Genomic DNA, 19,691 nt, shown 5'->3' on the forward strand with positions numbered 1-19,691 from the left:
TCCTCAATTTAACAATTGGCGCCACAATTTCTGTAGTTAAGCAAGGGGCTTATTCAGTGAGTTCTGCCCAATTTTATCACCTTTTTTGATATGGTTAACTGAATCACTGTTGTTAAGTGAATGATGCAGTTGTTAAGCAAATCTGGCTTCTCCAATTAACTTTGCTTGCAGAAGCTATCTGGGAAAATTATAAATGATGATCACTTGATTCCTGGATGCTACAATCACTATAAATCCATGTTGGTTGCCAATGCCTGAATTTTGATTATGTGACTGTGGGATGCTGCAACAGTTGTAAACGTGAGGACCAGTTGTTAAACCACTTTTTCCAGTGCTGTTGTAACTTTAAATGGTCATTAAATAAATGCAAGTTTTAAGTCAAGGACTGCCTGTAATTATAGCAAATGACACACAGACATTATGTACAATATTGCACTTGTCTTCATAACTGTCAGGTTTCCCAAAGCTCTTGGACTTAATTTGTGGTTTGAAATCTGCATTTGCAGCAGGGGGTTGTTCAGTAAACATAGTAAAGCCTTAATGTATTATGTATTCCTCTTCACAGGAATTAAATGTAGAAAAATTGAGTTGGGTGTACAGTTATAGGAATTGAATGCATATGTCGCACAAGGGAGATGTTACATTTCTGTAAAATTAAGCAGAACAGTAAAATCTTCATAGTTTAGAAACCATGCATTTTTATGTATACTATAAAATGTGCTTTTATAATGCTGAAACTCCTGGAGTTCTTACTTCCAGAACTAAGCTAACAGAGGTAGCAATTCAGCACCCTTGAATCACAATAAAAACTTTCAGTATTCCCATTCCAGAAGCAGGTGCCATTTGGAAGAGGCCAAAATTCTGGCATCCAAAATGGCTCCGGCTTCCAGGATGGCACCTCGTGGCCTCTACGTAGAAAGGCTGTGCGGTGGTTTGGCTGCTCTCCTTCCTGAAGGCCATCTTCAGAAAAGATAAGTAAAGTGAAGAGTGATAGGGGGAAGGCCCAAGGGTGATTGTTGGTGTGGGGCTGCTGCAGCGTCCCTGCGGTCAATCATAAGGGTGGGCAGATTGCCAAGCACCCACATTTTGTTCAGTGACCACAGAGGCGCTGCGCTGACTGTAATATTGAACACAGGACATAATTCCCTTTGTTTAGTGCTGTTGTATTTTTGAATGATGACTGAATAGACAGTCTTAAGTCAAGGGCTACCTGTATGTGAAAGTTGGTGCTGGCAAATTTCATATTACAAGGAAAGCACAGGATTTTCAATGCCTTATATTATTGGTTGGCTCTCAGTTTCCTTCTGGGTTCAATTCAAGGTGCTGATTATTCCCTTTAAAGCCCTATATGGCAGGAAACCAGGGTTATTTCGAGGACCACCTCTTCCTGTTCTACTAGATCAGAGGGTAGGCATGCTCCTGGTCCCTTCCTTTAAATATTGCCATAGGATCTAGGAAGTGCACCCTTTTCATGTCAGCTCTTGCTCAATGGAATACTCTTCCCCCAGAGGTCCAGCAGGCCACCACCCTTTTAACCTTCTGAAAAGCACTTGAAGAGGTGAGTTTTCCCTCAAGAACTGGGATCGGGTGAGATTGTTGGAATGAATTTGCTGTGGGCTGCATTACAAAGTTTAGCTGTTAACATTTTAATTTAATTGTAGATAGAGTGTTATTTTGGGGTTGGGAGTTGTTCAGGTTGGTTCAAGATAAGCAGCTATATAAACTTTGTAAAGGAAGAAAGAAAAGCATATGCAATGGAAAGCCAGTGCCTGAGAGTTTTAATATTTATCCAGCTAGTATTTTTCTCTAAAGATTCAACTTGTAAGAAAAAAGTGAGAAAGATTTAGGGAAAATTTGTGGATGTGAAAAAGAATGGATCTCATCTTATCTTGCCCTAGAGATTCCTTTCAATTCTACATTTAGATTAACACACGTGCACAGCTGATTTTGATATAAGCAGGTCTGTAGCATATCAATACTAAAAAAGCCAATGTTTTAAGAACTGCAGCTATAGTTAATGGAACAAAGCTAACTTTAGCTCCAAAGGAACAGTTCTTATCTAAGCAAGCAAAGTAGAGTTTGTGAAATGCCATCATAAATTATGACTCCTTTTAGATTCACAAGTGGGTGAGGGGAGAAACAAAAGGAAAGAGAAATCCTCCCACAGCATACTTACATATAAGCACAAATTGTGATGCTGCGAGGTCTCCATCACAAACACTGCTAGCAATAGGAAAGACATTCATTTCTGCATAGTAATGATAGGAATCCTCAATGTTTTTTTGTCCTTTTTCCCCACTATCTTCCTCTACTCTGCATTTCCTAGGCTACTCAGTGTTAAGACCAAAGCAAAACATTTATTGCATTTATTCCACATGTTTTAAAGCAAATATTACTGTACATGAAAGTTCAGAGGAAAAACTGTAATAGCAATGTGTAGGAAGACTACAAGAATGCCAATGGCCAAGACCTGGTATTGGTCTTCCCTGAAATTTAAAACACAAGGTTACTTTACAATAGTTCTAAAAGGGGTGGTGGTGGGGAGAAAGGACGGCCAATGATACATAATAGATGGATCCAGGAGATCCACTTAGGTGGAAAGTATCTCCAAGCTTCTTTGGATTCTTTTTCATCTTAAGAAAGCATTAGCAAATCCACAATAAAAGAGGCAAAAGTGTTTCTTGAAAGCCATTCAAAACATCCATGCTGTTTATACTCATGCTATAAACTCAATACACATCAATATAGATACTCATGCTAGTAAAGATTTTTTCCATTTCTTTCAATTGTTAAGTACCAGAATTCAGATTTTGTTCTAGAGCAACATACTCTTGCGATGTGATTTATTTGCCAACATCAGTACACTTTATTCTTGTTGACTTTAGCTTTTTAAAAACAAATTGCTACAAGTGAAGATTCCCATTTATCTCAAATCATTTTATATTCTTAACATTAACTTGTATAACCCGTATAATCAATTCACCATGACCACAAAGACCAAAACCAATTTCATCCAGATGTCCATTAAAAAAACATGACCCATGTTTTATCACAGAGGGATTATAAATTTGGTGGACAGGTAGAAATTTCTTTACAAGTGGGAATCTATGCATATGAATGATGGAACGTATCCCTAACAATGATCAATTTATGCTATCTTTCTTTTATTTTAGATACCAGGCAAAATCTGACTACATATTCCTTCTTTTGGTACTCAGTTTAATTTTCCTGTACTGTTTTGTAACAATAACAATAATGATTAGTAAAGTATTTAATATGAACTTTAGTCTTAATGTCTGGCTACTAGACTTTGTTTGCAACTCCTGAAATATTTCGTATTGCATGGGCTAAGACTTTCACTGTTTTTTCCTCCAAAGTTATTTTTTGTTACAAAAATGCCCTGGATGATATTAGGATGAGGGATGCCCATATTTCAATTAAACAAATTTAAAACAAAACAGCTGATAAGAGAAAAGTGCTTACTTCTTTCCTTGTTGGCTAACCAGTGACCACTGAAAATGACCTGCAGCTTTAATTACACTCATCACCTCACTGTGGCTGCACTTCAAATATACAAAGAATGTTCATGTCGATTCATCTATTTTGGCTCTAAGGCAGTAAGTTTAACTGACATTAATACTAATATTTACATTTCTGGTAAAAGGCAGCTGAAAAGCTGCTTTTTAAATGGATATGGAAGCAATAATTTTTTCCCCCTTGCTCGTCCACATAAAAACTTTCAATTATCCAGAATTCTCATATGCTGCCTCAGTTTCCAAAACCAGAAATGGTGCTCTTCAAATATATTAGGAATATTCAAAGAGGCCACTTTTACAGTCTTTTCAGCAAAGTCAAAATTTCATATTCCCAAGGGATATCCATTAGTCTATTATGAAAGCAAAATGGTTTTCTTTCAGCGGCACAGAAAGATTTTCATGAGAAGATGGAGCTTTGCACAGGTTTACCATAGAAATATTTAACTTTGTCGTCCAGTTGCATTTCTAGATTAAGCTTCCACAAACTTACAGTTTATAAAAGGAATAGGTATTAAAGGAATTCTCTTTTAGATGGAACTATTCCACTTTTCATTAAAATTATTTTTAACTGAGTATAATCTGAACAAACCTATATGTAGAAATTATTTTAATTTTTTTTTAAAAAAAATCAGATAATGGTGATTGACAATTTCAAACACTTTTCTGGAGGGAAAAAAAGACGGCATTATCTTTTTACCTGAAACTACAATTCTTAGTTGCAGTCTAAAATGTAAAAAATAAAATAAAAAAAATCTCCGGTCAACTTCAGACAGCAGCAAACTCTGAATTCACAAATGTATTTATAGCTTACATTTGACAAACTGGAATACATTTAAGCATTTCAAGAAACAAGAACAATCACACTTCAGTTAAAAAAAAGTTCTTTTCAGTCTGCAGATTAGTAAACATATGACCTAACAGTTTTCAAAAAATAGTTTATGTACGCCCTTGTAGAAAGTGGCAAATAAAAAACTGGCAGTCAATGCCAGTAGCTTTTGATGTCAACTCATAAATAAAAACCTTTGTAAAAAAACAAAAACAAAAATAACCCTGACACATGATAATGCCTACCAGAGTTGAAATTTTAGTTAATTAAAAAAAAACAGTGTTAGTGCAATATCATGTCAGTATATCATGCTTTGGAAATTTAATGACAATGTTGTATATACATGTGATACACCAGTGTTTTAAGTAACAATATGAAACACAAATATGTAACAGAAAGTATTTACGTACAAGTATTTTATATCTCAATATTGTCCACTGTATTACCAAATGTTCTTTTTTGTGGTGTTGCTCTGCCATTCCACTGTACTCTTTTTTTTAAAAAAAGAAGAAGCCATATGTTCCATTTTGTTGAATCAAAAAGGAGTTCTAAAAATGCAAATTCTTGCACCAACGGCAGTTTTCCCATGAATTATTTGAAAGGAGAGCTGAAAAATAAATAGCATCTCAATGTTAATAGATTTAAATTTAGATATACCGGTACTTTAAAAAAAGGGAAAAGCTGACAGATGCAATCAGGGTTAAGATATCTGTATGCATTTGCCATCTAAAATTAACGTATGCATTTGCCATCTAAAATTAAGCAGACAAGCTGGAGCCTCATGTGATTCTCCAATCCATATTTCTGCAATGCCCAAATATTCTATTAATTATACTACTAAAATTAAGCAGTAAATTGTCTTTTTCTCCCCCCCCCCCTTTAACTCTTGGTAACCACATGGACAAATCCGAGTACAGATAGTCCTCAGTTAACAATGAAATTGGGACCAGAATTTCCATTGCTAAGCAATGTTATTGTAAAGCTGAATATCACATGACCACATTGCTTTATGATGTCAAGATAGGGGGAAGATTGCTGGTCAGGTCACTACTACCTGCCAGCTTCCAATAACCAGCCGGTGGGGAAGCTAACAGGAAGATGCAAGTCCGAGACACCTTGCAAGCAGGCTGGCAGTCACAAAAGTAGTTGCTGCTGAGTGGGGGAGGGTGTGTGAGTGGGCTGGCAAGGTACAGTGGCTCTGGGGGTGGCTGCTGCAAGGTGGGGAGGATTCAAAAAGGTGCAACAAGCCCCTGAGTTGCAGCCCTTCCCTTTGCATGGCTGCCATGATGAGCTCAGCAGAGGGGAGGCCAGTGAAGATAATGGTCAGCTGTGGAAGGAGGCTAGAAGGAATGGAGGCCATAAAACCAAATACTTATACTTAAACCCTGAAAAATGTGAGCCTTGCCTCTCCTTATCCCACACTTCCAGCAGTTGAAAATATATTAAGAAGTGTGACGCTCTCTTATTGATGCAAAAAGGGAACATTTTAATGATTTATCTTTAAAATTAGAAAAAATGGAGGTGGCGCTATGTGCTTTGTTTTGACAATATGCCATTCTCCATGTGAGTCACTGTCAAATGTTTATATGTGTATGTATATATTATGTGTAGGTGTACCTAAAATCACTGTAGGTGATTATGTAAATATTCTGGGAATAATAATTATTTCAAGAACAGCACATTTTAAATCAAGGTAATAATCCTTTAGCATTACTGAAAATATGTTTGAATTATATAAGCCATGTAGCTCATTAATCAATAAAGAAAAATTCAAAGGGCAGTGAATGAATTTCCCTGAATAATTTTGGTCATTATTTCTTCACTTAATACCCAACCCATCAAAATAGATTTTCAGGAAGATAATTATGATAAGGAAAACGTGACACCGAAATCTAATGAATACTACAAGGGACAAAGCATGTTGCCTTTCCTGTGTGAAACAATGTGTACTGTGGTCTTACTAAATCTCTTATGTTGATTAATCATTGTTTTTAAATTATAGTGTATTTTATGTAAATATTTGTTATATTGTTTCCAACCATTTGGATATATTCTCTGAGAAATGGTAATAAATATTTTACAAAGCTAAGCTGCTCAGTTAAGAAGCCTATAGTAATACTTCAATGCAGATCATAACTGCAATGCTGAAGTTATTTTTAACACAAAAACAAAGCACTTTTACTACATTCTCTTTTCATATTAAGACTATATTAAGAATGTCCAGAGAGAATAGGCCACCAATCAGGTAAATTGAATAAAATTACAGGATTTTTAATTAATAGTATAACAGAGATTTTGTAGTTATATGTTTGTATAAAGACACACTACATGTATTCTCTCTCTCTCTCTCTCTCTCTCTCTCTCTCTCTCTCTCTCTCTCTCTCTCTCTCTCTCTCTCTTGTGTGTGTGTGTGTGTGTGTGTGTGTGTGTGTAGGGGGGTTTAATGGATTTATGATTGCCACCCAGTCACTTCAGATAAGCTGTCATAGAAATTGAATACATACATATATGCATGGCCTGGCCTGGCGGCGTAGTAAGTGAGGGTGGGGTGCATAGGGCAAATCCACACCCCCACCCTAGGTTGATTTTTACGTGTGCCTCGCCCCAAAACTAGGGCTTATTTCCAGGGTACGGCTTATATTAGGCCCACCCACCCCAAAATCAAGCTAGGGCTTACTTTAGGGGAAATAGTGTGTGTGTGTGTGTGTATGTATGAATGAATATATGAAAAATGAACTTGAAATATCACCAACTTTATATCTCAATCAGATTAAAATGGTAAGCGCAAAGCTTTTATGAATTGACTATTCTCAACTTTGGAACTCACATTCACACTAAATAAAAGACTTGGAAACTTCAATCTCAACTCTTTTAAGCTAAAGATGATTTTTCCTGTTTTTAGTTAATTATACAGAGAAATATGAAAGTGCCAATGAAGTATTAACTACAAAAGTGTCCCTGAAATTAATTTCTGCATTGCAAGCAAATGTATGTGAATGCTTATAATTTACAGTAAAAACCTTGGAAAAGCTATTTTTATTGTACTAAACTGAAACAAAGGTGATACTAACTTTGTAATACATACCTTTTGTTTCATAAAACAAGAAGCGTCTTTGTTGCTTGCATTTAACAGCCACATTCTTGAACACTCTGAGCTTGTGCTCTCCGTGGAGATCTTAGCTGTCTCAAAGCAGCATCTCCATATTGAATTCCTGAGCCCATCCTTTCAGGATCCAGTTCACCTGATAAAACAAAATACAATTCCTTTTTCTTACATGGTCATAAACTGCACACAAGATTAGAAAACATTTTGAATGTAATTTAAATTATAAGAAGACATCCATCACACTTGAGAGTTGAGAATGTCCATAGCAATGACACACAAATCTTAGACTTTAAAAACAAAAACTTACACATTTTTCTCTATAATTGTAGTTTATGTTAGTGAGATTGGGTATTTTTTTTGGTTAACTACTGTTTAATAATAATAATAATAATAATAATAATAATAATAATAATAATAATAATAATAATATAATAATAATAATAATAATAATAATAATAATAATAATAATAATAATAAAAGCGATTTCCTTCCTCTTAGTTCAGATATATATCAAAAGAGATAGCCCGTGATAATGAAAGCTGGAGATCACCATCTGAGATTGTTTGCCTTAGCGCTAGATCTTAACGTTTCCTACAACAGTTAGTTCAGAAATACTTGTTTTAAATGTTTTCAAATGTAACATAGAAAATGTGCCAGCAATATATAAAAAAATGTAAGTAGATTTATCATGACTAAAGGATTTTTCTTTCTTATGACAAATCCGTTTATACACGATTACATAATGAATCTATATATAAGGAGAGCTAATTTGGTCTAGTGGTTAAGGCACCAGGCTAGAAAGCTAGAGACTGTGAGTTCAAGTTCCGCCTTAGCCGTGATAGCTAGTTGAGTGACTTTGGGCAAGTCACACCCTCTCCCAGACCAATCTCACAGGGTTGTTGTGGAGAAAACAGGAGAAGGGAGGTGTGTTGAATATGTTTGCTGTCTTGAATTATTTGTAAAAATAATAAAGCTAATAAATAAATAAAAGTATACTGTACTTTTTGCACTGGAAAATAAATATAACATGACTTGGTCAGAAAACATTAAATTTGACCGTTTAGGTATTAGCTGGATAAACTTATCTTCTTTAACTTCTTTGATGAGACACAGAATTTTACGACAAAGAAAAAACACAATTTAATCCATGAGTACTTTATCATTTCAGAAATGTCATTTAATCCTAGGTAAAAATATTTTAATAACTGAAACTTGGATTACAATTACCTGACTCAATCTTATTAAGTATCTTTCTTGCACATTGTACAAAGGCTTCTTCAACATTCTCCCCCGTCAATGCACTTGTCTCCAAAAACATCAGCTCTGTAACAGTAAAAATGAAATAATCAGTGTTTGATCAGTGTTCAAAATGACCCAATAAAGGTCTTTCAGCTTTAAGTGCAATATATATATATGTCATCATATTCTTCCCATAGAAGATTTACCAATTCCACTTATTATACATTCCTAAGTCAATTCTGTCTACATCTACTTATCAGTAAACCCCACTGAGCATCCAATACTGCAATCTATATGGGAGAAAACAATTAGGAGAAAATTCTAACCCGTAAAATATCTCCCATCTCTCAAATAAGAGGATCCTAGAACACAGATTGGGAAAATCTACTTGCTAGACCTTGAGCAAGAACCTCTCTCTCTAAAGCTCTCCTCCCATCCAAAATTGTCTCTTTATTGCTTCCAGCAAGATTCACATGTACTAGAAGTTCCAATGTTTTAAACTACATAATATACCTTCAAGTGAAACAATACTGTGTACCAAAATGAGGAAGACAGTATACAGCCATGAGGACAGACAACCTGGTTTACACATACCCAGCATGGATTGCTTGCAAGCACAACATTTTCCCCAGAGAAAATATAACAACATTGCCAATAGCTGCATTTGTTTGCATTCTATCTGGAGAACATTCAAATGCAGCTCTGCTTTGCTATGTATGACTACCCATCTTATGTGATGTGACTTTGTGCTACACAACAAATTGACTGATAGATTGATAAAAAGGTAGTCCTCACTTAATGACCGTGTAGGACCCTCCCCAAAAGAAACTGAGTGACCTGATTTTTAAAGTTCTGCTGGCTGTACCCACCCCATGTCACATGATTACATGTTGGATGCTTGGCAACCAGCTCATCTTTAGGGCTGTCTGCCGTGTTCCATGGTCATGTGACCCTGTGTTTTGAAGTTTTTCGATGTTTTTTGCTGGTTTTAGCACTGCTTCCAGTTTCTGGCAAAAAAATGTTCATTGAATAATACAGCTTTGCTTAATGACCGCTGTGCTTGCTTAACGACCATCACAAAAAAAGGTCAGAATATCAGGTGCCATCCTGTGATGACTAGCTTAATGACTGCGATAACTATAACTATAATTCCAGGCCCAATTATGATCACAAGTACTAAAATTAATATTGTTATGAAAATTCTAAGAATGTCAGATTATGCTACGCTGTGCTTCCTCCTTCCTCACTGAGAAGAAATTGCATAAAGCAGCTACAGTCCTTTCAAGGGTGGCTTTGGCTTAATATGGCTCTTTTTAGTACCTGGGAAGGCATGACTAGTCAAACTAGAACTGAATTTGCTAAACACCAGCTGGATCACAGCAGGAACAACTTTGATTCCAAATTTCCAATGTGAGGAATTGGGGAGCAACAGCACAATGAATACAAATGTTCTCAAGTTATGTGGTTCTCTCTGCAGAACCCTCCTGCTAACTGGATTTAATTTCTATTCTTAATCCTGAAGACTTTCAGCTATAGCTTTGAATCAAGAGTCCAATTATAGGGTAACTAGCATATAATATAATCAGGATATGACTAATTGGTTAGTATAGCAATGCAGACAAAATCCAGGGTGGTTTATTAAGATCTTTCTCTTACCCCCTCCTCCCTGACTTTGATCATTAAGGGAATCCAACAATAGGACAAAAATGACTATTCTTACAATGTCATAATGTAATCAAATCAAATTATTCATATAACAACATGTTCCTAGACTGGTTGTGCTGTTTTAAACACAAAAGACATTCAAGGAGACTGGAAAACAGTATTGAAAACAGGCAATGTGTGGAAGAAATAAACAAGAAAGGCTTATGAAATTTCTTTCCTAAAGCCTCCATTTCACACTGCACATTTTTGTGGGATGAAATTTTCACTACAAGTTATCCGGAAAACATGTCATGAAAACTACTTACCATTTTCTTGAGCAAATCTGGATGCTTCTAAGAAAGTGACTTCCCTATCTCCATCAAGATCTTTCTTGTTCCCACATAATATTATTACAATATTCTGACTTGCTAACATCCTTGCATCTGTCAGCCAGTTGGTAAGCGCGTTGTAGGTTTCTCGACTAAATCAAACCACAAAGTACTTTGTATTAATATTTATAACCCACAACACCCTTACGGAAGTATTCTGCTGTACTTGATTAGAAGTCTGCAAAGAAGCTATTGTACAATAACAATATACTGTATCTGAAAAGTATTTCCAGTTATGACTGAGGACAGATTGCAGTGTCACAAAAATACTCATTCTCATACTGAGGCCTGGTCTAATGCACTATGAGAACTGAAACTGGGACAACAGCAAAATAGCCAGAAGATCTAGATCAGAAAGCAAGTAACTGAATGTCGATCCAATTCTTTCAGCTATGATTCCTGATTGTTTATTTTCTATGAGTCTTCGGAGAAGGGCGGGATATAAATGTAATAAAAATAAAATAAATAAATAAATATTCAGTTCTCAGGAGGAAGTCCACATCCTGAGATGCATCTGTAGTAAAACTAGGACCACACAGCTGAAGAAGTTTCTGATGAGAAGTCACGTCAAATAAAATTTCTCAGAAACAAATAAAACATAATCTCTAGAAGTTTTATCTATTTCACTAAACTGTCCAAATCTATGTGTACATTGTATGCAGTTACATACACAGGAGGTTTTAAATAGTCTTCCTTATTATAGACCAGGACCTCCATCACTAATTGTTATAAAGCATTGGAGCAGGGAGAAGATTTGAGTGAAGTTATTTTATGGAAATTTGTGAAAATAACTTAGAAGATAGGGAGGCAGTGTCTGGTCCCTTGAAAGTTCAGTTTATGTGCTGAATACATATTAGCTATAAGAAAATTCCATATCCCCTGAAGAATATGAAAGGATTACCCAGATTTTAGCTGTGATTAAGATTTCTTTGAGAACAGCCAGTTTGGTGTAATGGTTAAGGCATCAGCCTAGAAACTGGGAAACTGGGAATTCTAGTCCCTTCTTGGGTATGAAGCCAGCTGGGTGACCTTGGGATAGTCACTTTCAGCCCTAGGAAGGAGGCAATGACAAGCCACTTCTGAAAACCCTTGTGAAAAAAACCTGCAAGGACTTGTCCAGGCAGTCTCCGAGAATCGACACAATTGAACAGAAGGAAAAAGATTTCTTTATTATTTTGCTTTTACCTGGTGATGTCATAAACAAGCAAGGCACCTGCAGCACCTCTGTAATAGCTTCGTGTTACTGATCTGTAAAGAAAAAAAAACCCCAACAGTATTTAAAAGGAGAGAAATTTGTGTTCTGTGCAATGCTAAAATTGGAAACACAAACTACAGTGCTTGTTTAGGTTTGCACTTGCAAGGCAAAACTAGAGTTAAACATTTATGGACTCCACCATTTAAATTTATGTATTTATTTAAAACAATCAAGAGGGCCACCCATCTTATAATCAACTCTGGCTAATGAGAGCATTATTAACTTCCAAGATGTGCTTCCTTTTAGCTGGACTGCATCAGAATTTCTCAGATAATAGCAACACAATTATGTACCCCATCTGCTAGTTATAGCATCCTGTAGTGTTATTCAGCCATGCTGAGGTGACATAAAGCTACTCTCATTACTGTTCTATCAATACAACTATGCTTGGTTGGCTATAAAAATATAATAAAGTTACAAGAAGAAAATGGTGTTCACTTTAATAGAAATACTGAAAACACCTATATCTTGGAATTGCTTTTCTTTATTTAAGAGGAAATTATACCTGAACCGTTCTTGTCCAGCTGTATCCCATATCTGCAGTTTTACATATTTGCCTCCAACATTTATTATCTTTGAACCAAACTCCACTCCTATAGTGTGATTTGAGTCATCTTTGACTACAACAGAAAAAAAATCTTAATTAGTACTCAACTCTGGTCAAAAAGCAAGGGTTACAACAAATTATGTCATTGTCAGTGTACAGATGCAAACATTATGGAACTTTCGAAGCCAGGAAAAAGAAATAAATGGAAAACTGAAAAAACCCTATACAAATGAAAATTGTGCTATTATCAGAATATAAAATACATAAAGGTTGGAATGCTAATAAAGTCACTATTATACATTGTTGATTTATATAGTAATTAGATGCTTGGAAACTGAATTGAACGTAAACCAGAAGCCCTTATTAATTTGTAAAAAAAAAATAGAATATCTTTCTTTTGCCAGTATATTAAAAACTAAAAATCAGAAGAAAACATGAATAGTAAGACATTAAATTTGTAAGCATTCTGGACAGAGTATAAATCTGAGTAATAAATCATAACAGAATAGTGTTTTTAATTTTGGGCTATTAAATGAAAAATGTTTTTATTACAAGAAAGAAACACTGAGGAGTTTTCTGAGCTGTCACATTTGCTAACAATAGCGTCTAATATTTATCATCTTTTTTTTAATGATGCTGAATTTTTAAAACTTACTTAGATTATTAACAAGTTGTGAAAACAGAAATAAGCTGATATGTTGTAGTATTAAGATGTGACCCGACAGACCAAATTCAAGTTTGCCATTAGCCATAAAGGTCCATATTAGTAGTTGATCTCTTTTCTCTCTCTGCCTGACCTGCTTGCTTTCTTCAAGTCCAAGTCATGAGCATTACATACTGTTTTAGTTTCTCTTATCACCACAAACTCCAGCAAAACACAACTATCTTCTTCAAATGTTTCTGCCACTTGCTTTTCCTTGCCTAAGACTTTCCTGTCTTAGATGTTTTTAAAGTTTCTGAATTTAATCAACCTAAAAACCACTTCTATCATGCTTTCACTCAAGTCACAATGATATACAAATGAAATGTGTACAGTATCCTACATTCCTCTGGATATTCATCCATAGACTGTGTTAACTTGTAAGGTCATTCATCCTGCTCTCATAATGAAGACAGGAGAGCAGCTCTGGATGACCTCATATAATCAAAAAGAAACTAACTGGAATAAATCATACCCTTCTACAACCATGCTCATAGATTTCTGGCATACTTTATTAATACTTTTAAGAAATATCATCATGTGATGATTAATAAAATGGTTCCGCCTACACATTCCTAAGTGGATAGGATTCGGCTGCAAAAATACGATTTTACTTACATTTCTTCTCAATAAACTGATGAAGCAAACAGGATTTGCCAGTTCCAGCATTTCCAATGACCAAAAACTTAAACAGGAAATCTGAAAACAAGAAGTATCCATATTAGTATCTTTAAATATAGAGACACACTATAACTGTTACTTTCTTTTGTCTTAAAAGCATATCACAAGAATAGAAAAACTGCTGAGCTGTAATTCAGTAGCTCATACGTAAGACGTTGTAACAGAAATAATCAATATTTATATTCAACAGTACACCACTCAAGTAAATATTTCAACAAAAGGACAAACAGCAGCAAAATGGACTCAATTACAGAGGTGTTCAGTGGATTGTTGGAAGACCTAAAGCAGGCATGCCAAACTTGTGACGTCACATGACGTCATATGACTTATTGGGACTTTTTCCTCATTGCTGGCAATGGGGTGGGCGTGGTTTCGGCATGACGCATCTGGCCTGTGGGCCGGCAGTTCGACATACCTGACCTAAGAACTAGGTTAGGAAAAGATTCTCATGAACAAAATCTACCTAGTCACTAAGAGTTGTCAGTTGATGGCATATAATCAATCAAAAGCTTGGTATAAAATTATACTTATACGGGTCTAAAAATTAATGGAGGTAGAGGGTTGCTTTTAAAAAAAATACATTCTCCCATCCTGATTATAAACTTACTTTGCTATTTCTCATTTTAAAGAGCTAATATATTTAGTTATTGTAAAAACTAGTTGTTGCCTTATTTAGAAACAGTCCTGTCTACTGTGAACTTCCTCTATTAAAACCACTGAAATGATGAAACACGTCATTGGTTCATATGAATTGGTTTAAAGATGGAGAAAGATGTTTTTCATTTGTTGTATTTATTACATTTTTGGTTTATACAGAATGAGAGCTTTTTTTAAAAAAAATCAAGACTTCCCATAGTTATTCTGGTCTTCAAGCAAATTTATTTTTGTGAATTGAGAAGGGGCTGAAAATTCTTAACTGCTCGCTAATTTTTATGAAAATTATCAACTATTTCATGCATAAATGAACAGTCTTAAAAATTTATTCAGTTTTGTTAGATATAGTTACAATTAATCCAACGCTAGGAATGAAAGAAGTCTGAAAGCCTGAATAAAAGCAGGCAGTTGAATGATGCTATTTCCCTTTGGAAATCTGGAGAATTCTTATGCGCATCAATACAAGAAATCTAGATCAATTTAGATATATTTTAGATCATTGGCATTTAGCCCCTACAAGAATCTCACAAATATTACTTAGTCTGCAAGGTGTACTGGAAGGTTGTCATCAAAATGGAAGGAATAAAGTTATGAAACACAAAACTATTGTTTTCCTGCTTTTAATGAAATTAATGTTCACCAATGGAAATACTCGGATATTTTTTTACTAGAAAACTTATTAAGATTTGATCACTAGAACTGCTTGAAAAATTCTCTGACAAAATTTGCTCAAAAAATAAAAAAGAAATCATCATTTTTAATCAGAATTGGCAGCATTAAATGTGTTTCCTAAAAGAAACATCCTTCAGAATGTATGAACATTTCAGATGAATTATTATAGGACTATTTAATGTGGAATGCATCTGTGCATTATTTTTTTAAAGAATTCTTAATTTAGCTTTATTCATTAATGCAGAATCAACCTGAAGGACTGCATCACATTTTTTAAAAGGGCAAATTAATATAGGTAAACTCACAGGCCTAAATTTTGAAGCTTTATTTTATATTCGTTTATGACTTTAGTCGGTTATCTTAAAAACATACAGAGAGTTAGTTACTTTGGCACCATAATTTATGATCTTTCTTGGCTTCACTGCCATGGAACCACCAGACATCAAGCAAAGGAATGTGTGCTTTCTTTCTGTCATGTTTGTTGCCACTCTTGCCAGAAGCCTTTCTTGCATGTCATTTGGCCTACATGCAAAATCCAGTATTTTCCACAAATTACTGGACTCACTAACACCCTTACAAAATAGATAAGGTTTCTTGACAAAGAAAACAATTCACAGAACGTATTGCCTCAGTTGCTTAAATGGTTCAACCAGATGGGGAAGAAAGCTCTAAAAGGCATTTTTTTCCCCTCAATGACAAAAGCGCTTTGAGTTTCAAGACATTGTTGACTTGGGGGAAAATCCACAAGAGGGATTTTGTGTGCTGAATGTATTTTCACTTCCCAAGAGCTCAAATGTTCATGATAAATATATTTTAGAAACATGAAGTCTGTAAAATATGGCCATCAAACTTTTACATAATATTTGGAATGATAAAATTTGGAATATTGAAAAAGCAGCAATTTATTTTAACTGCCAAGAGGATTGAGCTATGGCGATATCTGGAACTTAGCAATGAATCTATAGTACTGCTTTGTTCAGGAAAGTGAACGAAGTAAGCTTGAAACACGTGGCATTTATTTTATGCAGACAGTTGGGCTTTTGTATCCTGATAAAGTTGAGCAATATTCAATTCCTATTCTTGTTTTCTTATTCTCTTCATTATACATAGTATTCTTTCATTTTGAGCTTGTTATGCTGTGAGAACATCTCATACACTGCATTTAAAACAACTATTGTTATATTATTTAACCATTTTTTCATTTGTATAAGGTATAGAAATTACTCCTTTACAAACATAACAATTTGGGCTTATACAATGATCAGATCTGTATCTTATCACACAACACAAAACAATTTTAAATCTTTGCTAAGTAAAGTTATGGGATGGGGTACTTTGTCTTTCTTGAATAGATAAACTGACACTGAGTAAAAGTTTACAATATTATCAGTTCTTTGAGACAGTTCTTTGAGTCAACAAACAATGATGGCAGGGCTTCAAGTAATGTTCTTTATTGTAGTAAGACAGCATAACAATACTTTGAAAGCCTGCCCAATTTTGTTGTGCCCCATCTTATACTAAACTATTTTAAATTTTGCTTTTGCAGGCCTCCCTTGACCTCAGCACTGTTTGATTTCTTCTTCAAGCTGCATTAATAGCCAGCTTCTTCCTTTCCCCCTTAATAGCTTTCTCTCATCTTCCACAAGGTCAGCTCTAAATTCCTTTACAAATACAGAGCTTATTACATTGCTACAGTTACTGTACACACAGGATTAAGCATTTTTAAGGAGCCACATGCAAAAGGAAGTCTAAGTTATATTAGCTGGAAACTTTTAACTTCATCCAGAAATACAAAATATATTTCACCACCTTATTTTTTGAAAAGCCCAAACCACTACAAATACTGTGGCAATTTTCATTTAAAGTAGTAGTGATAGCAGCAATTTCAACTACTGGGTGAGATATACTATTGGGTCAAGATAGATTGCAAGCAAAACACCACCACAATGGGTAAATTTCATTTTGAAATGCATGCTTGGTTGAAACTGGATCATGGGTTATTAGAAAAGGTGGAAAGCAACTAACCTACTATGGGGATAGAATAAATCTGACAGGTCAAAATGTAAGGAAGCACACAGGTAGTTCTCAACTTACAGCAATACATTTAGTGACCGTTCAAAGTTACGACACTGAAAAAAGTGACTTATGACCATTTTTCACATGTACATCCTGATGATCGTGTGATCAAAATTCAGATGTTTGGCAACTGGTTGATACTTATGACCATTGCTGTGTCTGGGGGGTCCTGCAATCACCTTTTTGCAACCTTTTGACAAAGCAAAATCAATGGGGAGGCTAGAATTCACTTAACAACCGTGTTATTCACTTATCACCCGCGGCGATTCACTTAACCACTGTGGCAAGAAAGGTCGTAAAGCGGGGCAAAACTCACTTAACACATGTCTCACTTCACAAGAGGACATTTGGGGCTCAACTCTGGGTCGTTAAGTCAAGGACTACTACCCGTATTTGTAAAACCTCAGCTTCAAGTAAGCGGTCAAGGTCTCCACCAGCAAACAACACCCCCACCCCACCCCAGACACACACACCTTGCTTGCTGACCAGCGAAAGGCTGACACCCTTCCCCATCCTGCTCCAAAGGGGAGAAGCCCGGGAAGAGATGCGCGAGGCTTTCATGTCTCCAGGCGCGATCCTATGGCGGGGAGGAATCGCGCCTGACGCTCGTTAGGAAAACAGAAGGGCGGCTTTATTATTACGCAAAGCACATCCCCGGCAAAGCCAATGGAAAGCTTCTTCCGCTGGACGTAGCGCTTGGAGCCCCGTTTTTCTCAGGCTGCTTTCTTGACGCAGCTCTCTCGGTAGCGAAGAAGGCAAGACCCTTTCCTTCCCTCCCTCCCTCCCTCCCAGCTCAACCCCAGGCCACCGCTCCCTACCGTAGGTCTCGGACATGGCCGTCTGCGACATTTCGGGAGCGCCGCCGCCGCCGCCCAGGAAACAGAGGCCGTCCGCGTCTCAGTCAGGTCCCAGCCCGAGGCTCCACCTCTGGCCCTTCCCTCCCCTCTAACTAGCTAGGAGAGAGGACGGGGGCAAGGACTTCCAACTCCCGCACGGAGTACGCCTGCGCACGTAGCTCCTCCCCTTTTCGCTCGACTCATCGGGGGGAGGGGGGAGAGCGGCCTCCCCGTATGCGCAGTCGCGCTGCCTCACGAACGGCTCTTTTTTGTTTTTGTTTTTTTGGTCTCTGTCTCTGTCTCTGTCTCCGTCACTCGGTCTCTTGCGGTCATCAAAACAAAGCGCACGTGCACGGAGATGTTGAAATCGGAGAGCGCCCCTGGTGGAAAGGAGGAGCAGTTTCGACCCAGGAGGATTGTTTGACCCGCGCATCTTTTTCTGGGACTGCGAGCGGCAGATGTCGGCTGCGGCTTTGGCGGCGGGAATGGAGTTGGAGGGGAAAGGCTGGCACGGCTGAAGCTCAGTTTGTCTTTGGAAAAGCTTTGATAAGTTAGAACGGCGGGTTTCAATCTTGGCACTTTTAAGATGTGTGGTTTTCAGCTCCCTCAATTCCCCCAACATTGCCAAGGTTGGACAAAGGCACTGCTTAAATAAGACCACTGGGGTATTTGACTGATGGACTTTTCCCCGTCCATGTAATCTGACAGGCAAATTTCTTGTAGGAACAAATGTACTGTATGGGACAAGGATGGAGAGTAGGTAAGATAAGATAATCTTTATTGTCTTTCTTTTACTGTGGGCACACTGGCACACATTAAAAATGAAATTCTGTTGCTTGTTCTCAAAAGTGTACACATACATAACACACATGTAAACATGCTATATACAACATACATATGTATATACCTACGCTAGATACTAAGTGTAGTTTAGTGACGGTTCAAAGTTACAATGGCACTGAAAAAAGTGACATGACTTTTCAGGTTTACAACTGTTGCAACATTCCCATGGTCACATGATCAAAATTTGGACTCCTGTCAACTAGAATGTATTTATGACAGTTGCAAGGTCCTGGGATCATATGATCACCTTTTGCGACCTTTCGACAAAGCCAGTGGGAAAGACCAATTCACTTAACAGCAGTGTTAGTAACTTAACAACTGCAGTGTTTCACTTAATAACTGTCAAGAAAGGTTGTAAGCAGTGGAAATTTTGGGCTCAATTATGGTTGTAAGCGAAGGATTACCTGTATTCCGCATCTGATTACAACAGCTGTAGCATATATCAGTTTATTGGTTTGAGTTATCAAGGTAGTAGAAATTACTGTGATGGCTCTGTTGGCATCTTTTAGCATTCCCCTGGTTTTTTCTATTGAGCCTGAAGTTTAGTCTGCACAAACAAGCTAAGCCCCATCCGTGAGATGCAGGTAGCACATAAAACCATGCACTCTCCGGTCCGTGGAAAAACCTTTCTCTACGGAACCGGTCCCTGGTGCCCAAAAGGTTGGGGACCTCTGCTGTAATGCAGGG

At 36.6% G+C, this 19,691-nt stretch overlaps 1 protein-coding gene across 1 annotated transcript; it reads right to left on the reverse strand.

Moving 5' to 3' along the window:
- Positions 1-4,317: 4,317 nt before the first annotated feature.
- Positions 4,318-18,420, reverse strand: RAB4A (RAB4A, member RAS oncogene family). The gene is made up of 8 exons (XM_083350786.1): positions 18,144-18,420; positions 13,861-13,941; positions 12,501-12,615; positions 11,926-11,988; positions 10,678-10,832; positions 8,696-8,791; positions 7,448-7,604; positions 4,318-4,969 (listed from the first exon to the last, which is right to left on the reverse strand). The coding sequence occupies exons 1-7, from the start codon at positions 18,172-18,174 to the stop codon at positions 7,489-7,491; spliced, it is 657 nt and encodes a 218-aa protein (XP_083206912.1). The 5' UTR covers positions 18,175-18,420; the 3' UTR covers positions 4,318-4,969; positions 7,448-7,488.
- Positions 18,421-19,691: the final 1,271 nt, after the last annotated feature.

Source organism: Vipera ursinii (assembly GCF_947247035.1).
Source record: "Vipera ursinii genome assembly, chromosome: 1".
Classification (NCBI taxonomy): domain Eukaryota; kingdom Metazoa; phylum Chordata; class Lepidosauria; order Squamata; family Viperidae; genus Vipera; species Vipera ursinii.

Bases quoted from the DNA above. Each gene is read 5' to 3' on its own strand.
- RAB4A (XM_083350786.1), bottom strand. From the start codon at position 18,174: ATGTCGCAGACGGCCATGTCCGAGACCTACG. The intron at 13,942-18,143 runs GTAGGGAGCGGT...TCTTGTTTTCAG, and splicing joins GGCCATGTCCGAGACCTACG to ATTTCCTGTTTAAGTTTTTG. The intron at 8,792-10,677 runs GTAAGTAGTTTT...TTACTGTTACAG, and splicing joins CAGATTTGCTCAAGAAAATG to AGCTGATGTTTTTGGAGACA.